At 35.7% G+C, this 24,643-nt stretch overlaps 1 protein-coding gene across 6 annotated transcripts in view; it reads left to right on the forward strand.

Annotated features, from left to right (window-relative positions):
- The window catches only part of GAPcenA (GTPase activating protein and centrosome-associated), a 772,500-nt gene that overhangs the window by 650,107 nt on the left and 97,750 nt on the right, over window positions 1-24,643 (forward strand). For all 6 annotated transcript variants that reach the window (XM_081765583.1, XM_081765580.1, XM_081765582.1 and 3 more), the window contains one exon: window positions 24,017-24,100. In XM_081765583.1, the coding sequence (XP_081621709.1) occupies window positions 24,017-24,100 (84 nt within the window). The remainder of the gene's footprint in view (window positions 1-24,016; window positions 24,101-24,643) is intronic.

Genomic DNA, 24,643 nt, shown 5'->3' on the forward strand with positions numbered 1-24,643 from the left:
GTGATTACATATTAACTAACTGTAACTCTATATCCTATGGAACCCGGAGGTTCAATGCCGCGTTCACAAAAGCTCTCCACCGACTTCTATCCTTAGCCAACTGGGTCCAGTTTCTAGTTTGTGTTCCTATTTCTGCCAGATCCATCTTGATATTGTCCTCCCATCTGCGCCTAGGTCTTCCTAATGGTCGTTTTCCGTTTGGTCTTCCAGTCAAGACTTTGAAAGCGTTCCTAGTTTCTTCTATCCTAGCTACATGACCTGCCCACCTAAGCCTCCTAGACTTGATGACCCTAACAATGTTGGGTAAACGTATAAATTATGTAGTTCCCGCCATTCCCCATTCCCGTTCCTCTTGGGTCCGAATATTCGCCTCAGGATCTTGTTCTCAAATACTTTCAGTCTATATTCTTCCCTCAGAATAAGCGACCATGTTTCGCAACCATACAGAACAACAGGCATGATTATCGTTTTATATATTTTAAGCTTCAAATTCCTCGACAGAATTTGCGACGACAAGAGATTTTGAACCGAATAGTAACACGAATTCCCTGCTTTTAGACGACATTTAATTTCTTCGTTAATGTGATTTTCGTCTGTTAATATTGATCCTAGATATTTGAAAGCATCCACTTTATCAAAAGTATTATTTAATATTTTAACGCATCCATAATTTGCCGTATTACGGTCCCGACGCACTTCCATGTATTTAGTTTTATCTGCATTTACTTCTAAACCCATGTCCCTGCAAGCGTTTAATAAGATCTCTGCATTTCTTTCTATTGTTCTCCTATCACCCCCTATTAAATTTACATCATCACCTTATGCCATAACCTATTGAATACCGTTCAACTCTAGGCCCTGGTTGCTATTTTTGATATTCCTTATAGCATATTCCAGGACAAAGTTGAATAATAATGGCGGCAACGCATCTCCTTCTTTCAGGCCATTATCAACGCGAAAGCTCGTGGACAAAAATTGTGATTACGTATACAAATTGTAAGTAACAAACAAAGTACTTCATAAATTATTGAGAAAGTCAAAATTGCTGGTATATCAGCTCACGGTAAAGTGAAAGGGAAGAAAAGAAAAGATAGTGATGGATGGAACATTTTAAAATGTGTCTGCGTTTGTTTTCGTAGTTACATACATTGCACTTCTACTTCTCTTCTGCTTATTGCAAAGTAAAAATCAGTCATTGTACACACGCATGCTTCAGCAATCAAGAAAAATGCTGAAGATTGTAACTTCCAGTTTTGTGTGCAAGAATTTATGACTGACTTTGAACAAGCGGCGATAAATCGTACAAGAGAAACATTGCAGCAAGCGACATTACGCATGTTTTTGTTTCATTTTATCAAATATATATGGAGAAAAATACAATATGTTGGATTGGCTCCACTTTACAAGGCTGATAACGATATGAGGAAATAGTTTTTAGCAGAGCAGATGCACTTCCATTCGCTCCTCTTGAAGACATTTCCATATATACAAGACATTGCACCTGACATCCTGGAGGCACAAGTTTTCCTAGACTACTTGGCGGGCACCTATATTGAAGAACTGAATGCAGCCTTCCACCCGTAAACACAGCCATATCTGAAAGTTTACTGTTCATTCCATTATTGTTTAATGCAAATATTTTTTTTTTTTTTTAAATTTATATGTCTGTGTGTTTGTAATTTGTTCTTGTTGCAGTTGTTCTCTATTGCGAGCCGCACTTCTTTAGATTTATGTTCGTGTTTTGTTCCTTTCGCAAAATATTTCTAATATTGAGGTGCTACCAAAACTTTCTATGCGATTCTGCGAAATAGGAATGGGTAAACATGGCAACGTTGTACACGATAAGGCATTCTGCGCAACAGGAAGTAACCATTCCCAGGTGGTACGAGCTTTCCTCTATCTTAAACACTTTTGGTGGAATTTTCAAATTTTTCTCTAAGCTAGCAAGAGAATGAAATTCATTCTCTCGATGGAAGAATAAAAAAACGAAAAGATAAAATTTACCGAGCAATTCCCCAAAAGGGCAGTCTTCGTACCGTGCTTGATAATTTGATTTGCGGTCTTAAATACTTCTACCAATATATGCTGAAGAAGGAAAACTAAAAGAGCCACGCAAAAATTCAGAACTTTTGGACTGATTTTGCTTCAGAACCCGCCGTCAAGGCTTAGTATAGTATGTGATGTGAAAAATGGCATCATGAACTTCTCAAACTTATGAATGTGCTAAATCAACAAGCTACTAAGTATCTTAACTTGCTTGCCTATTTCAATCGCATCGGTGGGGAGATCATTTTCTTCAGTGTAAAGAATCAAATCCTAATTGTGATTGATGTTATGACTTCCAGTAGATAAAGAAAATTTGTTTCTGTGAACGGGCAGATGACATAGTTTCAGTGTGTTTTGTAGTAAATGTATGCTTATACTTTAAAATAAAATGAATAGTTCATATTTTATTTTTTCTTTATTTATTTGGTGGTGGTGGTGGTGGTGGTGGTGATGATGATGATGATGATGTTGATTATGTTGATGTTGTCGTCTGTAAAAATATCGAGTGGACTTAAATTTATGCCTGTGCTCAGCGGAAAATGATACTAGATGTGAAGAGAAGGCACAAACATACTATGGCCAGTAACCTCTGGGACTTTGTTTCGGCAGCACAACCTGGTAAAGATATGATGATGTTGCAGTATTGCATCACACATTAAAAGACAAGTGTCTGACAGACTAAAGTTACCACTATTTGCTGTGGAGTAGAGTACCGTATATGACTGGCGACCAGGCGATCAATATTGAAATCTCACTACGGTTTCGACATTTTTACGGTGAGAAACAGTATTGCAAGCTAAATGTCAGTTGCAACAATGACGTAGTGTTAAAAAAAAAATAATAAAAAAAAATAAAATAAAAAATAAGCGTACTGACATACCACATGAATGTCTGAATGCCAATATCAGAACTCAAACCAGTCTCAGGCGCACTAAATTGTTAATTAGTTGCCTTCATTTGAATTAATTTTCCGTTCAGCACCGAAGTTACATGCCTTTTGGACCTACAGTTTAACGTTGGATCCGAACCACCCGGAGCTCCAAGCAGAAGTTGAACCCTGGTCTCCCGTGTCAAACGCGCGTACGCTATTACAACCATAGAACACGTGCCATTGTTTATGACCATCAATCTAAGCAGACAACGCATGAAGTAAACAGGGAGACACGAGGCCTGCACAACGGAACCCAAGGAGGAACGAGCCACCCAGAAATCATCTATAAAAGAAGGCCAGAAGAGGATAAAATTATCAATGGAACACTGATCACATAACCTACAACACCTACTGCTGAGGTCGCATTGAACAAGGGGAGATCCCACCTCACCTGATCTCTGGTAGCTGCATTGGGCGAAGGAGATTCCTAGCTCCAACCTAATCCTGGAGGCCGCATTGGGCAAAGAGGTGTCCGTACAATCCTTATCTCTACCTTCATCAAGACCGAGACTACTTTACGTGCGCTGAAGTACAATATTGAAAACATTTATTTATATTACAAGAATGTGTAATTATTTTATAGAAAATCAATTTTATAATAAAATTGGTGAAGGGGAAAATCCCGGACTATTATTGTCTCTACCAAACAGACACTACATAGTGGAGGCGCCGGCTACCGAAATTAAACTACCTACATAATGTTCTGGCTTTCGATCCCAACTCATTCCACGAAATAAGTCAATTTCACTGGAAGTCGCTTTCACGATTATGTTCCCCGAGCCGACCAAAATTCAGAAGAGTTAGCTAATATGTAGTCGAAACAAAGTTTTTTTATCACATTTTGGGCAAGAGTTGAGGGGAGATGACATATAAAACTAATTGAAAATGACCGATAGTATTATCTAGTCCATAACTGAGATGAATAGTGACACTTCCGATGTAGTTAAGTTCAAAGCCATCCCGGTTCCGCAGCGGGTGAAAATGGGAGAGAGTCACTTTAGTTAGTAAATCTCTTAATATGAAAGGTCCTCATTGACTTATTGACTCACTGACTGAATGATCAACGCCTAGGCTAAACTGCTAAAGCTAGAAACTTAAATTTGGACAGTTTATAGCATTTGTAACGTAAGGTACTAACAACAAAATATTTTGAAAATTTGCCGCGGAAGGCAAACGTATCAGGTAGAACGTATTTGTGACAATTTGTGCATATTTTTTAATGCCTAAAGGTTATATACGTGACATTTTGTATAATTAACTTATTTTAAATAAATAAATACATGGTTCAGCGTTTCCAAACATAGAAGGAAAGAAAAAAGAGGTTGGAAATTTGAAGTAGAAAGGTTGAAATGAAGTTTTAATTATTATCATATGTCTATATTTCAGAATCCCATGAGACTACAGACATTAAATTAGGCATATGGACGTTTCATTTAAAATAATTAAATAAGTGTTTTCAGCATTTATTGGTATTATTTCACCTAGAAGGGAAGAAAAATGTGTGGGAGTGGTTCATTCAGATCCCGCATCTCGTAAGGTATAATGGAGTATAATGATACTTGGTGTGTCAATTTCTTCATAAGTAGAAATAACCTTACTATTTGCGGTTGCAATCCATCAAGAGAAGAGTGTCAAAGAAAGCAAAATTCACGCTATATTCACATTTCCATTTATGCATACAAAATAAATTCCCAGTATAATGTGCGTAAAAATTATTTGATTTTGATAAAATATAGTGTGTTTTCTTTTTTGCACTTCAGTAATTCATATTGATTGTGGTTTAAATTGACTAAGAATTAACAGCTAAAAGAGGACAAGATCCTCCACACCTTACATATCATTAAGATACTACGATAAAATAATTTTCTTCGACGACGTTGGCAAAAATGATTCGCTTTGGTGCAATATGGCGTGTTTCCTTTGAGGCTTCGCAGCCCCTCACAGCCTAAAATGTAAATCGTTCTAGAACGAGAGGTTGAATCTCTCGCTCCCCGATATTGTAAAAATAAGTCCCAAGGTAAAAAAAACCTACACCGTCCATATGTACGTATGTACAGAAAACATGTAGTATATATATGTATTCTGTTGAGACTTTACTGCTTGGAATTAAAGTTAGTCAAGAATGAGGGTGAACTTATGCGAATCATGGAGAAGTTACTTTCATTCTTCGATTTAAAAGTTACGTTGCACTGCAATTTTGACCCAATGTGATATATCATATCTTATTTTCAAGGCTTCATAATCATCAGCATTCCTTGGGCTTAAAATCAATCAAAAATGAAGGAATCAATTAATCGACCCCTACTTCGATATTAAAATAATAATAAAATAAAATTAAGTGCAGATGTCTTTCGTAAAAGCTATTGGACTTTAACATAATGCAGTTTAAGTGCTCTTTTTGTTCTAATCAGTTATGGGTGAGGTTAAATTTACCTCGATGAGCGTTCAGTTACAACTCTCCGATTAAAAAAGTATATTCCATGGTGATTTTCGTGATAAGGTAATCTATTTTGGTGCAAATTTCGTATATTATTCTTACTTAGGCTTCAGAATCATCATTCCTGGGATTCAAAATCTATTATGAGTGAGGAAGTGGATCATCCCAGAACCAGTACCACAAGATTAAGTTAATGATAATACTTGTATTACTTGATAGTATTTGTAAAAACTATTGTATTTTAACACAGTATGGTGCAAATTTGTTTAAATCTTTCCAACAGTTCTGTAGCTTCGGGTTTAACTCAGTGAAGAATTAGGGGCAGATTTACTCCAACTCACCCATAAGTGTACTTCGCGATAATTTTCGTAAAAGTATTTCGATTTTCGTGTAATATAGCGTGAGTTATTGTTAGCTTCGCAATCAGCTCCAATTCTTGGAGTTAAAATAACTCAGTAGTCACGGAGTGAAAAATTGTTCGGGGTGAAATTACTCAGAAGAAAAAGGATGTATTTTCCCATCTTACGGAAGTATTTTTATGGTTATATTTACAACGATAATTCTCTTTTATTATAATTTTGGGCAATATTAGATTTCTAAATATGCACAAGCCAGACAATTTTAGTAGAAGACGACGTTTTCTACCCGTAGGCTAGATGACACAATAATTCAAAAGTTGACTCCTGCTAGTGATAACATTGCCTGTCAATGCCAGGCCCTTTGTAAATATTGTTTTGGGTTCTAGAGTGGATAAATTGAAAGAAAATGATATTAATGAAATTGAAAGGGAATCGTTTATGAATGAAAACGAGGATTATTCGTTTTATAAAGGTCTAGATAATATTATAAATTCTTTAAATTTAACTGATAAGGACTTGGTGTCCCAATTTAAAGACATACTTTATAAACATAAAAAGGCCTCTTCGATTAGACAGGGATGTTGTAAATATTTTGTGTACAATATTGAAGTTGATACCAGGGACCCTATAGTAACGAAACCCTACATTATACCATATCGCTTCAGAGAAAATGTACGTAAACAAATATCTGATATGTTGGCAAATGGTATAATAAGACCTTCGCAGAGTATTCACTTAAATCCTTCACATGTAGTACCGAAAAAGGATGGTAAACATTTAAGAATAGTCGTGAACCTCAGAAAGTTGAATTCCCGTATCAAATTGCAGCAAGTGAGATAACCACCAGTAGATGAGATTCTTAGTTCACTACAAGGTAATAGGAAATCTGGATCTTGTGATGGCCTATAACCAAATCATGTTGGATGAAAATTCTAAACCGTTTACTGCATTTTTGTTCGAAGGACAATTGTATGAATGTAATCGTGTTGTCTTCGGACTAATTAGTGGTAGTGCTGCCTTGGCCTCATGTTTAAATCGAGTATTAGGTCAAGACTTAAGCAATAATGTCTATTATGCAGATGATATTTTGATTATGGGGAAAACAGCAAAAGATTATTTGGAAGGTCTGGATGTTGTTCTCGAATGATTAAAAAATTCAGGCCTGACTATAAATATTGAAAAATCAAAATTTTTCAGGGAGTCTATTGAATTTTTATGATATTCCATTGATGCAAATGGGATGTGTTATAGCGATTCGAAAGTACAAGTTATCAGAGATTTACCTATTCCCATTAATGTTAGAGAAACACGACAAGTACTCGGCTTATTCAATTGGTTTAGAAGATCTATCCCTCGATTTGCAGAAATTGCTGAGCCGTTATTTTCAATTACCAAGAAAAGAGTACCGTAACAGTGGGGTAGTTCACAGGAACAAAGTTTTCAACGATTGAAGATGTGTATTATGAAAAATATCCGTTTGAATCGTCCAAATTATGATCGTCCTTTTTTGTACAGTGCATTATCATGAATTTCTGGAATACTGTGGCAACCGAGTGATTCTATTAATGAACCGGCCGTCATACATTGTGTCAGCCGAACGATAAAGAATGCCGAAAAAGGATATACAATTACCGAAATTGAATTACTTGCTGTACGATTTTCATTGAGAAAATTTGCACCATATTTAAGTGGTTGTCATTTTACAGTCATTACGGATCATAGTTCTCTGTGTCATTTAAAGAAAGTACATAGATATAATAGTCGTTTATTGAAATGATCCTTGGAATTACAGTCTTTTGATTTTGAAGTTCAACATATAAAGGGAATCGATAATGTCCCGGTAGATACTTTGTCCCGCTTATTTCCCAGTGAAAATCATCACGTGTTATCTATAAATGTTTTTAAAATTCTACAGGAAGAGATATCCAATATTTCCCTGGAAGTGTTGTGTGAAGCCCAAAGAAATTACGACGAATATGCAAAAATAATACATCATTTGACTTCTTGTTCGGGAAATTGTAATTGCCCTCGTACTTGGAATTCCTTATATAAAATATCAAATGGCATATTGGTAATTAAAGATTTTAAATTTGAACATAGGACCAAAATTTGTGTTCCACCATCGTTGGTACCTCGGATATTAAAGGCATATCACGACGACTTTGGTCATTTTAGATATTTTAAAGTGTATTCTTTGATTAGCAAATCTTTTCATTGGAAATCACTTCGATTACAAATCAAAAATTACATTAAATATTGCGAAGAAAGCATGGAATTCAAACACAATTATCAATCGTTATATAAACCCATGATGTCAGTAATGCCTGATCGACCTCATTCTTTCATTTCGATAGACTTGTATGGACCTCTTCCACGAGCATATACAGGTGGAACTTTCCTTTTTACAGTTATGGATATTTTCACTCGATATTTAGTAGCCTATCCTTTACGAAAAGCGACTGCGTCAGCCATTGTTAACCCAATTTTAAATGTATATATACCTCATTGTAGTCCTGTAGAGCATATACTGTGTGATAATGGTGGACAATTTCGAAGTAACTTGTTCCTTCGTGCTATGAACAACGCTAATATCAAAGTGCATTGTGTTACACCTTATCATCCCAGTAGTTCGATTGTAGAAAATATACGCAGGAATCTTGGAATGCTGCTCACACATTGTTGCCGCAATAAGCATTCGAATTGGGTTAAGTTCGTTACAGAAATCACGTTCTTTTTAAATTATTCTGTATCTGATACATTGGGTGTACCCCCAGCTAACATACATAATGGAACTGATTTTATAAAACCGATTGAACATTATTTTGGCGTTCAACTTAGTGGAAATAATGAAATAAATTATTCACATCTAGTCAGTATGGTGCATTTTCGTAGGATGCAGAAATTCAAGACTCGAAATCAGAAAATAGAAGAGCGACAAGTGGGTAAAACCAAAGTTCGACCTAACGATTTGGTTTTCGTAAAACTTCACCCACAAAGTGACGCTTCTTTAAAAAGAATTAATAAATTTTGTGATCCACAAAGTGACGCTTCTTTAAAAAGAATTTATAAATTTTGTGATCTATTTGCTGGACCTTATTTGTGTGTAAAATATGCTAGAAATCGGTGGACTTAGAGTAAGATATAGAGACCGTACTTCTGACGGCCCTATAATCGACGATATAATATTGATGTAAAAATAAATATAATGTATATGAATTGTAATACAAAATGTAATTTGTATATACGAGGGGCATCTGAAAATTGCAAATGAATAATATGTAAAAACTAACGGTCCACGATTATTTTTCTTTTAATTGTTAATCAAATAAAAGTCCGTCAATTCGCGCACGATAATATACAACGATAATTCTTGTTTATTGTAATTTTGGGCAATATTAGATTTCTAAATATGCACAAGCCAGACAATTTTAGTAGAAGAAGAAAAGACGCAGATAATCTAATCATCTTTAAAATAATGTTATATATCTTTAATGTATATAATTGAATGTTTTGTGTAACTAAGGACGACGGGTTGATCGTCGTCATAGCAACAAGAGTAAACAAACTATGTGTACTGGAAGCCATATAATGATGATGTAAGTTTGAATGTTCGAAGTGTCTTACCTTGAAAGATTCAAATAGTGGAATAAAATGATATTTGTCTAATCTTATGTGGTTTAGTTATAGTTATAAGAACCAGTGACTTAGTATATAACGTAAATGGTAATTGAAACCTCGGGAACTTTGTGTAAACGTGTGTTTGTTGTTATATATTCCTGAAAAGACACTCGATTTTTCGTGAATAATTCGTATACTTTCTCCAGGCTTTCCAATGAAATCTATTTACTTAAGGTTTAGCATCGTTCAAAGGCAAGAAGAAATCCAAATAAAGAAAATTGAAACCAAAATACCCACTAAAATATACATCACCTCAACTTTAAGTCTATGTTTCAGGATAGCTTCTATCAGTAATAGTAATAATACAAGTAAGTAAAAGTCTCCTCCTCTCTCAGATTATGAAGGCTCACCGGCTACTTCTAAAAGTAAAACCTTCACAGTCACTAGTGTTTAACTGGATAATCGCTGACATCACAGATTGCTGCTCGTATTCTAAATCAGCCAGAGAGAAAGAGCACACAGCAGATCTATCATAGACAGAAGACAATGATGACCGGAAAGCAAGGCGTAATCGATGGTTTTGTAAATCCACTTCTCTTGTATTCATGACTAGCAATGTAGAATACCTGTGCATTTATTTCAGCGGACAAATACTCGGGTCCAAAATTTATATTTTAGTGTGGGTATTTTGGTTTCAAGTTTCAATATTTGGATTTCCCCTTGCTTTTTTCTATCACCTCCAACAAGAGCACTAAATAAGCACTGAATAATTATATTCTCTCTAGTAGTTTAAGGTAAAATTTTATATATATATTAAGTAACACGGTATTAATTGCATATCTATGTACATTCACCATCGTCTTTTTCTGCATTAACTCGACATTCCCTTTATTAACTCTATCGAAAGGAATTGGCCATTCTAGAACTCCATAAATTCTTCAATAAAAGTGTACTCATGACGGCGCCCAATTGCTAGGATTCCAATAGGGAACAAACCAACCTTTGGACTGTTTCTTCTATATACATATACAATTTGATTTTATATTGATGTGTAGATTATCATACTTTTTTTTTTTTTTAAATCAAATACAATTTCCTTCGCATTCATCTACTAACGTACACAATATAATTGCTAACACAATACGAATGATGGGTCTAAATAAGGCTGCTTCCTTGAAAACGAACGTGTTCGACGATCTTAACAGAGTCATTCAACGATATTAATCAGCTAGCTCTTTCCATGCAATAATAGAAACAGACAAAACAAGCATGCATGAGATTCACATAAGCTAAGTTTTTGAACGTATTAGGCAACGTAGTGCATAGCAGTTTAATTGCTGTTATCTTACTATACATTTGCAATATAACTAAGACATCTTGCTACTTAAATAAGTACGAAGAGTAAATAATTTTGTGGAAATAGCGTACACATAATGTATGTTGGAATATATATAATATATCAAGTATACATATGAGTTACATGTTGACAGTACTACGAGTAATTTTCACCTTCATTACGACTGCAAAATCCAAAATATTACAACGTTGATAAACGTTCTAAAGGAGAAATTCCAATATATAAAAACGAACTTACTGTATACACCATCAAGTAAACGTAACACAATTTTTTCTCTTCACTTCCTGTGCAAAATCAGTAGTAAAATCGAAGTCAGAATCGTCACGTAATTCTTCCGTGTCGTCATCACTAGCATTTATTTCTTCTTCTGTCATTCGTTTCGTCTTTATCGTCTTACAATATCTCTGATGTTTTAGTATGTTCTATACCAATATCTGCCGAGTGGTTTCTGAGTGACATTAATCGTGACCGTTGTAGTGTCAAATTTCAGACTATTTCCTATTCAAAAACCAGGTTCTTTCTATAGCAGTAAATGTAATCGGAGCACTAAAGATTCGAATGGCATCAGCTAATTGAGTGATGCTTCGATATTTTCCCATCAAAGTATGAGTTTATTTGTTGTTTGTTAAAGTTTAGCGTCCATTTTCAGTGCCGAGGCAATATGAGACGTGGATCAGCAGGTGGAAGTGAAATCCGAAGAACTGTAATACGTTCAAACATTACAACTCTTCTACCAGGAATGAACTCGGAACCAACTAGAGCACAGACTCTAGCTGTTAGACCAGCGGGAGACCTAGTGAACTCTGTTGCGCACCATATCTCACAAAATCTTCGTTGCCTAAATTCCTTCTTTGTCCCTATAATCAGTAAATTTGCTCTAGACTTCAATCGTATTTGTTCTCTACTTTCAGATGAGATAGTCCATTAGGGAATTCTTCAGACGTTACTTTGCAGCCTTGTCGAATAAGATTGACGATATCTGCAGCCAGATGAATGGGAGCCAAACCGAATTCACTTCTTTGTCTAAAATTTTCCATTATTGATTGCTCTTCTCTTTTCGTAAGGTGTGACGTTAGTTACTGTTCTCTCAGAATTACACTAAAATTCAGGTATTTTGAGTGAATGGTGTCTGTCTAAGGCTCACTCAACTCGAAGTAATTAATCACGTCCCTTACAGGTATTGAAATGGCTACTTTTATAATATACCTCAGCCCAGAAGTCCAATAGTATTGATAATTCCTCACTCACAAGAAGCGATTGCTGAATCGAAGCTTTTTATTTATTTTTTTTAAATTCCAGTTTTTTTAAAATTATTTTTTTATTTATTTTTTACCAAGTTCAACGAAATTTCAACCCTCTTCTTCTTTACAGTTTGTGTAAAGAGTACATGTAAGTGACTCTATCCTTCATGTTTTTCAATATCAGTTACATTTTCCAATCTCTTTATCGATGGGTACTCTGCATTATCACCACAAAGCAAATGGAAGAGATCAACAAGATAGCGCAAAGATTCACACTAACTAAAGATTCTCTTATGTTAGACACGTTGTTTCCTATGATTACTAAAAACGTGTACCTTTCCATAAAACTAAGGTCTACTATGTGTTTCAGTATAACATATCCGTTGTGTCATATTTGGATTGTATTTTGTGAACAAATAAAATATATAAGAAACCATCGGTATTACTAACAATTTAAACAACTTCATATATATTAAATTTTCGTAAAATGCTCACTTTCTGGGTAGATAAATAGGAAAAGGGTAAATACCCACTTTTATTTACTTACCCACTGATTATTTACTCAACCTACATCATTGTTGATGACTAGTCGTACCCTGCCAACGCCTGTTTTATTCCATTCAGCGTATTTCGTTCTTTCCCATTCTTTGCTCTACGTTTTCTCTGTCTAGAGTATAACCGTAAAAACTAGCCTCGACGTCGTACATCAGCCAGGTTGAAATACTGCTCCACATACTCTTCACTTGGTCACTCAGGAAGTTGGGGATTAAGCATCATGCTCTGTCCCCTTTCCTTTCCCGGATTCCCCGAGATACCCATTTTGAAAAGACCGGGTGAACATCAGAGTAGCGTTGGAACGAACATAAAATGATAAAAAAAAAAATTCCACCCAACTGAGATCGAACCCTGGCTGCGCACCTGGGAGTGAACCGTCTTCCTAACTAGGCTGCCGCCCCTCTTTTCATGAAGCGAAGCGTGTATTTTCTTGTTAGCTGGACTATGAAAAAAACCGACTGGTTTGTTGGAATGGAATAGTAATTCATGAACTGTAAAACAATGTAAATATGAAATTTAAACATAATAAAAATCTAATTTCTGTAATGCATAATAGCTCAGTAGTAACTGACACAAGTGTTATGAGCTTGTATAATTCCAATTGATCATTATTTGTGCGTCTGCCTCTGTCGGTGTGTTCTACGTGAACTCTCGCAAAACATACAGTTTGAATGAAAATTGTTATACGCCAGGCTTCAACCTGTAGGAGTAACCCTATTGTTTTGGGATAAAATTCATAAAACTTCCAGACGTCAGCTCATGTGGTCCGGATCCCACATTAAGCTGTTAGTCCAAATCTCATATAGTCTAGATGTGCTGAAAGAGAAACTTAATTCTCAACCAGCGGCTTTCGTAGTCGTATCGACAGAACCCCGTTAAATTTCCATAGTGTTAATATCAAGTATTAAAATGCTCTCCACGAATCTCGAGTTCAACTCTGCCTTACGTCAGTCATCCAATACTGCTCCAGAATTTATCTAGATATTCTACAATATGATTTACAACGACTCACGTGATACACATGTTATTATTGCAACTGTTTAGTTGTATCGACAACGTGAATCTCTAGTGCTTTGAATCGTGAAACAGACAATCCCGAGTGATCCCCACGAGCTTTGCACCGATTGCTTTTGTGAGTTGCGTCTGTAAGATCTTGAAGTGTGGTATTTGTTATAGTGGTGTTATATTAAGAGTCAAATCACCACTTGAGCAAATTTCAGTGTAAATTTTGCTCTTTCAGGTCCACTTGGGACATCATTCTTAAGCATCTTGTGGTCATATCGTTGATTTTGAAAAGACTTACGGTAGAACTTATCGTTACGCCATTATAAACGTATCTATGACTGAGTTTTTAGTGGCCACGTAACTGAGGGTTGACTTTTTTGACGACTGTCTCAGAAATTATTCAGACGCTTTTGCTCATAGTTCACATAGAATTATTTCCTTAATAATTCTAATATATGTCATAAATTATTTGTAAGGAAATATGACTAATGAGTACTTTACTTTTAGGCCTAAAATTTCTTCGAACAAATTTTTCCAAAACCCATTTTATTCGCATTTTCCAAATAAATGTTTCAGTAATAGCTGCAGCCTAACACGAGTCAGTTTAAGAAATTCGAGCGAGAAAGTTCAGTGTGTATGTTCCGTACCCTTTCTTAAATATATTTTTAAATGTTAAACATAATCACAATCTTCCTAACAAAATTGAAACTTCTTTTTAAATGTGCCTTATTGTGGCCAAATGATTCAAGTGCATTGGTTCTGGATTTGATTCCCGGTGAGAGCTAGTGTATTTTCATCCAATGTTAAGGTATAGATGACACGTTGGGGCAAAGAAAAAAGTGTTTAAGTAAGCCTAACCAAGCTAATCAACAAAAGAAATAATACGTTGCGAAATTATCGAAGAAACGTTGCTAATATTAGGTAGGTGCGACTGAAATGTCCAACTGATGATTGTCAATTGCAAAGGTAAAAAAGGGGAAAATATAATACCAGATTAATCAGTGTCTCTAGGTAAAGTTATCCTACGGAGTGATAAAGTTATCCTAAAGAAGTGATTGATATACCAAAAAATGTAATCGCTGGGAGACATGTTAGGAAAATACAGTGGGTGAGAGAGAGGCTCCCTACCCTTCGATTTAGAAATACGGTTCGCGAGAATTTTATTTAAAAAATAATAATACTGCAAATCATGAATAGTCTGCACCTTCGTTTGAGGGCAAGAATTGAAGTTCGTATCTAGTTTGCACTGAAATGAACATTAGAACACAATATTTGTTGAACATTGCTGAGGGCTTGCGGACAGGTTTGCAGTGGAGTTCACGGGGTTCGATATTGTAACGATCCTAGCGAACTCCTGAGCCTACTCCACTGTACACTATAAGTTAATTTCGTGCTTAATTAAAACTCTATTTGTTTAAATTTAAAACTGTTGATCGTTATCACCTGTGTACCACGGATAACACTCTCCAGTAATACTTTGTTTTCGCCTTTGTTTAAGCCCCATAAATGTCCTTGTTCATAAATTTCTTTGTGTATGGCTTTGCATATACGTGACATGGACATTAAATTTTGACTTCTACGCCATACGTATCTAATTAGATACACACCTATAGAATGAACACAACAAACTTGGAAGATATTATTTGTGTATGGAAAATTACACACGCAGCGCTGCACGGAAGAGCCGTATGTATGGAATTCCATACACATGGCAGTCAGTGTGTTAAGAAATGTATAATAATAAGAATTAATAATAATAATAATAAACAGAAAACGAAACTATCATTTACATAACTTATAAGCGTAAGTTAACATTTATGAACGCATGTAAATGCAATAGATTTAAGTTATTTCTCTCTCTCTCTGAACGCAACAGCTCTTATTGTGCCAGGGCGTAGAAGAGAACTTGTGGCACTCACGACTTTGGGGTGGTGTGCGGTCAGCACGGTTGTAGGTATATGCTCTATACCGAACTGCACCTACATCTGTAAAAAAAATACTTTGAGCAAAATCTGCACATTAGGGTGGGTCGAAAAAAACGATTTCTTTCAAATCGAATTCTAATAGTGCGGAAAAGTTGGACCATCTATCGAAACGTGTAAGTGTAAATTTTTTTTTTTTGAAATCGCGTAATATCTTCAGTTCGCGCATCCAGATTAAAGTTTTACCAAATTGTCAAAAATTGTACTTTTTTTGGAACACCCTGTACAGAACACAGGTTGCTTCTGATAGTTGTGGTAGAGCGCTAATTCTCAAGTAGGCATGTAACAATACACAGAAGGAAAGAAAATCAACATCTGATAATATCTTCAGTTCTTGCTCTAAGGTCAAAATCTCGTGAAATTGTAAAAGATCGTACTTTTTGGAAGACCCTGTATAAAATAGTTTATGTTGTTATAGTTTTAATATGGCTGTTATATTTTTCCCAACCATGCGGGAATATTCAGAAAAAAGAAAATAGAAATTGGATAGTATCTTCAGTTCGTGTATTGGAACTTAAAAATCGAAAATTTTACGAAAGGAATCATTTTCTGTTTTCGATCTGAGCGTGCAGCGCTTCGCTCATTTCTGATCTTAGTAATGACCCAGAACTCACCACGAGGAGGTGGCTGCACTTCGAGTTCCACCCAAACCCTTCCCAACCATTGTAGAAGTTTCAAATGTATTTCTTTTGTATTTCTGGCATAACTTTAAAATCAGACTTCTTACTAAAATCTGGCATTATAGAGCGTGACAAAAGTGTGGTCCGAATAAAACCATCTGTTTAAGGAGCCACACACTTTTGTAGCAGCCTGTGTTACAAGTTTAACACATCTTTCTACGGACTGCGTGTGACATGGAAATTTTATGTAGTCAAACTCTGGTAGTTCTTTTGTCTTTAGAAATGACAAAATACTCGCTGTTGTTACATGGGCCATTATTGGTGGTGATGAAAGTTTACACGTTGACCAATTTATCAATTCGGTATAGTCAGTTGCTTCAAAATTGAGATCAGGTGGTAAAAAGTTTCTCACACTTTTACCTGATGGTGGTTGATTCCTCGATTTCAACAATCTTCTGGAAGCTAATTTTCTTATGTGTTTGCGTTCATCCATCGCCATGCCCAAAATAAGGTTTTCAGGGTGCGCAAAAAAAAAAGCGTTTCGCTGTATTACAGGATCGATAATTTCTAAAAATTTTCCGGTAGATATCGTGATGTCTGAATCAATTTAAACACATGTTTTGCACCATCTTTTACAGACGAATTTTGTTTAATAGCAAACCAAGCTGGCGCATATGTTTTTACAATGTAAGTCGCCAATATCTTCAGCTCAAATGAAGGATATTCCGTCGAAATATATAACCTTAAAATACGATTCGCTATAGTAAGCCACCTTGAATGACTTATTGGGCCTGGATCCTTTACTGCAAGATCACTTGGACACTCGCCGCTGTTTATAGCTTAAGCAATATGAAGAAGATATTTTTGGTCTTTGCTCAGGTCATTTTCTTTTACGGAGATATCTTCGGTCTGACTATTCTCATAACCAACAACAGGAAGCTGCTCACAGTGTTTCAATTGTTTGGCGATAGTTCCAGAAAATGATTTGGGGCCTAACGTGTCACCATCTAGATACTCGAAAAGATGTCTGAAAGGTAACTCATTAAAATGTAATGAACGGAAACACATAAGAGAATTAGCTTTCAGAAGATTGTGGAAATCGAGGAATCAACCACCATCAGGTAAAAGTGTGAGAAATTTTTTACCACCTGATATCAATTTTGAAGCAACTGACTATACCGAATTGATAAATTGGTCAACGTGTAAACTTCCATCACCACCAACAATGGCCCATGTAACAACAGCGAGTATTTTGTTATTTCTAAAGACAAAAGAACTACCAAAGTTTGACTACATAAAATTTCCATGTCACACGCAGTCCGTAGAAAGATGTGTTGAACTTGTAACACAGGCTGCTACAAAAGTGTGTGGCTCCTTAAACAGAGATGGTTTTATTCGGACCACACTTTTGTCACGCTCTATAATGCCAGATTTTAGTAAGAAGTCTTATTTTAAAGTTATGCCAGAAATACAAGAGAAATACATTTGAAACTTCTACAATGGTTGGGAAGGGTTTGGGTGGAACTCGAAGTGCAGCCACCTCCTCGTGGTGAGTTCTGGGTCATTACTAAGATCAGAAATGAGCGAAGCGCTGCACGCTCAGATCGAAAACAGAAATTGGTTCCTTTCGTAAAATTTTCGATTTTTAAGTTCCAATACACGAACTGAAGATACTATCCAATTTCTATTTTCTTTTTTCTGAATATTCCCGCATGGTTGGGAAAAATATAACAGCCATATTAAAACTATAACAACATAAACTATTTTATACAGAGCCTTCCAAAAAGTACGATTTTTTACAATTTCACGAGATTTTGACCTTAGAGCAAGAACTGAAGATATTATCCGATGTTGATTTTCTTTCCTTCTGTGTATTGTTACATGCCTACTTGAGAATTAGCGCTCTGCCACAACTATCAGAAGCAACCTGTGTTCTATACAGGGTGTTCCAAAAAAAGTACGATTTTTGACAATTTGGTGAAACTTTAATCTGGATGCGCGAACTGAAGATATTACGCGATTTCAAAAAAAAATTTACACTTACACGTTTCGATAGATGGTCCAACTTTTCCGCACTATTAGAATTCGATTTGAAAGAAATCGTTTTTTTCGACCCACCCTACTGCACATGGAGCTTTTTGAAGGCTCAGCAACGGTATGCACTTCAATGTAACTTCTCAAAGGATGATATATATACGAGCTATGATTTGAAGTATAAAACCCTGCCCTACTTACAATATTATCCTAATCTCTACCATCGATTGCTGCCGTTCCTGGTATTTCAGCAAATTCTTGGCAGGATAACTTAGCCAGAGATTGCTGACTGAACTTGGTATTGTAGTTTTCATTTTTTACCTTTGAAAGTGACTCATTTAAGATGGACATTTCAGTCGCTCTAACCTCTTTTAAATAATATATCCTTGATATCTTCCTAATATTGTATGTTTTGTTTGAGTGATTGATTTATTTGGTTTAGTTTATTTAACACTCCTTTTATGCGTCGATTTGTTATATATAATTTAACGTGGGAATCGGATTTCGGACTTAAGCCCCTTTGTTACAAGAGGCACATGGGAGTTTTTCTTTCGATTTCCTTAAGAATATTGCGAATGGTATGACTTTTAAAACTATGTTTAAAAAAGAATACACATCGACACACAAGACGATGATCTGAAACCTAGGAAATATATTGAATTGTTTTTAATTTGTTCTCACGCTACGAAAACTGTACTTATGCTTTTTTATTCCACCCTTTTAATATAAATGTTAGATATGGGATGAAAATAAATGTTAGAAAGACAAAAGCCATGGTGATTGGAACGAAGGGGTCTGTGTCAAATATAAAAGTAGGAGGGGAGAAAATAGAATAAGTGAATAGTTTTCGATACCTGGGTAGTGTTCTTAGTAATGACATGAAATGCGAACGTGAAATAAAAGCAAGGATAGGAATGGCGAAAGAAGCCTTAAAAGAAAGAAAAGTCTGTTTTGTGGGACCTTGAACAAAGAGTTGAGAAAAAGACTCATAAAATGCTTCGTGTGGAGTGTTGTACTGTATGGGGCGGAAACGTGGACATTACGTAAAGGTGACGAAAATCGACTGGAAGCCTTCGAAATGTGGGTGTGGAGAAGAATGGAAAAAAATTAGTTGGGTCGAGCGGAAAACGAATGAGAGGGTGTTAGAGATGGTGGGTGAGAAAAGAACACTTTTAGATATTATTAGGAAGAGGAAGAGAAACTGGTTGGGACATTGCCTAAGAAGAGATTGTATCATGAGGGACGTCCTAGAGGGTATGGTGGCGGGAAAGAGAAGGAGGGGGTGAAAGAGACTGCAATTAATGGATGATATTAAAACAGAAAGATCATACGCGAAGACGAAAAGGTTAGCGGAGGACCGTGGAGCATGGAAGCTTCTCAGCTGCAGCAAGTGACCTGCCAATAAAGGCAGAATACCTATGATGATGATGATGAATATAAGCATTTCACACTATTGTCTGTTCTAGGATGATACAATTCTAGTACATGCTATCTGGAAATACAGTAAAGTTTTCCTTATCCGACATAAACAGGCAGGCAGAACGCCGGGTAATATGGATGTGTTAAGAAAAGACCTATTAAAAGTAAAACTATGATATAGACTAATTTCACATATTACGCATCTAATAATCATGTTTTTTAACATATAAATGCACTGCACTGAATCAGGAACGTATCCAGCGTGAGGTCCTGAGGGTTGTCCTCCTCCCAAACTCAAGTACTTTTTAATAAACTTGCTTTTACCCTTTTGAGGTTCTTTTATATCAGTTTACTTTGAGTCAGTGTCCAAACTTTGGGCAATGTGTTGTTGTCTTGTTATAATTCTAAGAACATACCGTAATGCCATTGATTTAAGGTGGAATTAAAGAACACGTAAATAGGATTAACATTTCATTTCCGTTTTGTTTATAGCTTTAATGTATTAGAGCGATACACTCATTGCCTTCTTGCTATTTTTGTTATGTGACATACGTAGCAGAGAGTTTTCCTTAGTTATAGTTATGTCTCTCGAAAATATGTTTTATTTTGTTTGTGCTACAATGCAGTTTGTTCAAAGTAAACCGGTTTTAAATTAAAAATATGAAAAGTTTAAGAGAAATACAGAACTGTTGCATTATTATTATTAGTGATATTTTATTGATGTTGGGGCCGCGGTGGCTCAGTGGTAGAGCGTTCACCCCTGGTGTTTGGGGTCCCGGGTTCAAACCCTGCTCCCGCCAAGTGAACTTTGTGGTGGACAAACATCGTGTGCGTGGGTTTTCTCGGGGTTCTTCCGTTTCCTCCCACTTTCTTCATTCCACCATTTCATTCATCTCTCATCATCACCGTCTCCTTTAGCCTAACCGGCATAACCGTGGGACGTAAAACTCAAAAATTTCATTTCATTTTTATTGATGTTTTTAAAACATTAGAAATACGTGCCCTCGAGGATTAGTATTGGGACCCCTCAGTAAAGAAAACCTGGATACGTGTCTGCACTGAATGATAGACATACAAGGCATGGGGTAGACGGGCGCGCTAGGCGATAGATTCCAGAGCATCAAAAAATAGATTAAGACCACAACTTGCAGTTCTTACCGATTGATGCTACTTTTATCTGCAATGATATGACAGATAATCCGGTATGTGGAATAAACGAAGGTCGGATAAGCGAGACCATTGTGTATTGGTGTTTCACGCACCTAAACCTGTAAAATATTTGTATAAAAAGAAATATCTTTCACTCCCTAGCTAAATTGATGGGTATGGTCGCTCACCTTGCCTTATAAAATATAGTCTTACAAAGAAAAATATATTTTAGCTGAAAGCTAAAGAGAAACCAGCTTCAATAATAATAATAATAATAATAATAATAATTTTTAAGTAATGGCAACTTGCCATTTTATCACGATAAATCACGTTTGATAATAAGATGTCTGTTTCTGTGTATATTTCCTTGTATTTGTTGGAGGCAATTGTTCTTTTTACAACAAAAGTGGATGAGAGAAGAAGCTATACAATAGCATAAACTGAAAACAATAGCTATTAAGAATAGTACTCTAATTCTGGATAAATACGTCATTAAAGGAAAATATAATAAGTTATTTCCGTATTCTATTGCTTCGGTTCTTATTAACATGAAAATTATACACTTCCTATTATGTATATATAAAAAAAGGATGGGATTCGATCTGGTGTCAAAATAGTATAAGAACTACTAATCCACCCGCTACCCACATATCCACGGAAACTGCTTTCTGCTTGTTCCCTTTTTCTTAACAAATAAATGCTAATAGCTATGGCGCATGCTACTTCCAACCTCAAGACAAGGGATTACCTGTTTGTTTCTATATTTCCGTATGACATCTTGGTTACAAAAGCTAATTTATATTTGGCAGACAATCTAGACGCTATTTTAAAACCAATAAATGCAATACTTTACTACACTTCCCAGTTCCTTAACTCCACGACTGCCAATTTGAAATTCCCTGCGCAATCGTGCTGTGCTACTGCAAAAGTCCCTCGAAAGCATGATTACCAATATACGCAAAAGCGAGCATAATTTTGTTTTTTGCTTAAATTTTTATTATTTTATTATATTATTTGGAAATTTCTCCTTAGATGGATTGCTTTCTATTATCTCCACTTACTAATAACAGAATTTTAACAATAACATAAGGAAAATGGAATAAATTCGAAAATTCTTGAGTTACAGTATACGTTTTTTTTTTTTTTTTGAGCGTGAGGGTGCGCACAACTATTCCTGATCAATTTTAGTCACAACTTTATTCTACTTAACACTTTGTTTCATTATGTTTCTATGTGGATTTTATCCAAAAATAAAAATAAAATTAAAAAAACGCTTTTTTTTTTCGGCTAGGAAAAATTCCAACAACCCTGATCGTTATTTAATGTAGATGATGGATACAATTTACTCTTTCGAATCTGCAATCAGAATCGAATATTTTTGTTTTAAAATTCTTGCAGATGTGGAGCCTGAAGTAAACATCAGAATCCAACAGCGGTTGGAAATAGAGTTAGTCCGGAGACATTTCAGCTCAAGTAATTCATTCCAAACTGCAACTTGTGTATGTAAACGTACCTCTGAATAGAAGCACTATACAGAGATGGACTCAGCGCTTTCAGATTGGTGATCGTTATATTAGTGGCAAAATAAGGCCAGGCAGGCTCTCCCCTGCAACAAAAGACCAAAATTTGTGTCGTGCGGAGGAAATTGTGGTAAGATTGTCAAGCTCGAAAGAAGTTGTCCTTAAGTTTCTTTCAAATCTTAAATATCGAAAATTGTGCTCAAAATCGGCGTGAAAAGTTCTAACAAGAGAAGCGATGCAAGCCCGGAAATAAATTTGCTTAGCCTATCGAATCTTTATCAGCAGCATCTACTGAGGCGTTTAATTGCGTCATAACGTGTGATGATGAGACTTGTGACCTGGGTCTATCATTATGCCTTTTCTTCAAAGCATCAGTCCATCCAATGGCTCCATATAACATCGCAAATTAAGAAAGAAAGAAACAAAATCTTACCCTTTCCAAAGACAAAATCATGACCACCATCTTTTCGGACCAAAATAAGCTTATCTTCATGGATGTCTTGAAAATTACTTCAATTAACAAAAGAAGAGATATAAAGAGCAATTACAACTAAAGGACTGGTCTAGAAGACACGCAAATCAAATTTCATGAGGATATTACTAGGCCGCACACCACGCACAAATTTTAAGGTTTGGGTGGACTTCGATGCTTCACCCATTTTAACTTCTGGTTCATGGGGTCCTTGGTTCGATCCCAGCTCGCACCAAGTGAACTTCGTGGTGGATAGACACCGTGTGCGTGGGTTTTCTCGGGGTTATTCCATTTCCTCCCACTTTCTTCATTCCACCATTTCCTTAATTTCTCATCATCACCGTCTCCTTTAGCCTAGCCGTCGTAAGCGTTGGGACTTAATTTTTTTTACCCATCTTACAGTCCCGACCTGACTCCTTCACATTTTTACCTTTTTCGTAGATTGAAATAATTTCTACGTGGTATGTAAACGATGACAATTTAGTCCAAGAGGTTAGAGGATGGTATCGAAAACAAGATGTACTATTTAACCAAGGTGACTTTGTAAGTTAAAAAGAACGCTGAATTAAATGTGTAGCTAGTGTATATACTGAATGATCCTGATTTGTAGTTAATAGTTGTGAATTCGTATGTACCAAGCACAGTGTGTGACTTACAAATTCACAGTCATTAAAGATTGTGCATTAGATGTTGACCGAATCTTGTATTTTCATAATCTGATAATTCCTTGAGATTGTACTACAAAAATAGTAAAACAGTCGTTACGATATGTTTATAAATAAAAGTAATCGTTATGTAACCCCAGGATAATTAGCTATTTAAAATTTTGATCTTTTGTTTTATTTCACCATTATAAATTTGTATAAATCTTTATTAAAGCATTGTATAGTAAAAATCATAATTTGATTCTAAAGTAATGTCTGTGAATAATTACACTTTTTTTTTTTTTTTTAACTTATGGTTCTTTCAGCTCTTAATGGTAAAAGATGAGTCTCACTTTGATCGTTGATTTTTGTGAATATATACTTCATCGTGCTGTTCTACGAGTACCTTTATGAAAGATTACAAATAATCGAGTAATTCGTTTTATGTTCATATTTCTTTCCTCAGTTAGGACATTAATCTTGAGATTAGTCAGTATTTCTTGCAGTAGTTTTCTGTAATCACAAATTAGGTGAAACCTGATTTATATCTTCTTTCAAAAGCGAAGAAGAACAAAATTTCATTTCAATTATTTATGTTTCAGACAACTTCTATTTTTTAATTTTCAGGTAAAGGAAATGCTGAAAAGAGAGCTGCAACGTTCTGAAAATGAAAGTACACGGAACAGCGTTATTATATCAGAGTATAAGCAGGTAAATAAAAAAAAATGTTCATCTTTGGCAAATTTAACATTTCGTTTGTACATTTTTCATACTGACTATTTACGTAGTCTTTTAAGAAACATGGGGGGCGCAGTGGCTCAGTGGTAGAGCGTTCACCTCCGGTGCTTGGGGTGCCTGGTTCGATCCCAGCTCGCGCCGTGTGGACTTCGTGGTGGACAAACACCGTGCTTGTGGGTTTTCCCGGGGTTCTCCCGTTTCCTCCCACTTCTTCATTCCACCATTTCATTCATCTCTCATCTACACCGTCTCCTTTAGCCTACCCGGCATAACCGTGGGACGTAAAACTTAAAGATTTCATTACTTTTTTTTTTAAGAAACATGATACGGAAGTGCATTACTAGTGTTTGCTTATATGTATGCTACTTTCTTTATTAAAGTTAAAACGAAGTTAAGAGTATTTTCAACCATGTTCATTTTTTCCTATTTCTTTCGCTGGCTACTAATTTGTAGTAATCCAGTGCTGAGCACCAATTTGTGGAGGCAGCTAGCGACGTGTGTCTCGACCGTATGTCA

Source organism: Thermobia domestica, chromosome 7 (assembly GCF_964235325.1).
Source record: "Thermobia domestica chromosome 7, izTheDome1.hap1.1, whole genome shotgun sequence".
Classification (NCBI taxonomy): Eukaryota; Metazoa; Arthropoda; class Insecta; order Zygentoma; family Lepismatidae; genus Thermobia; species Thermobia domestica.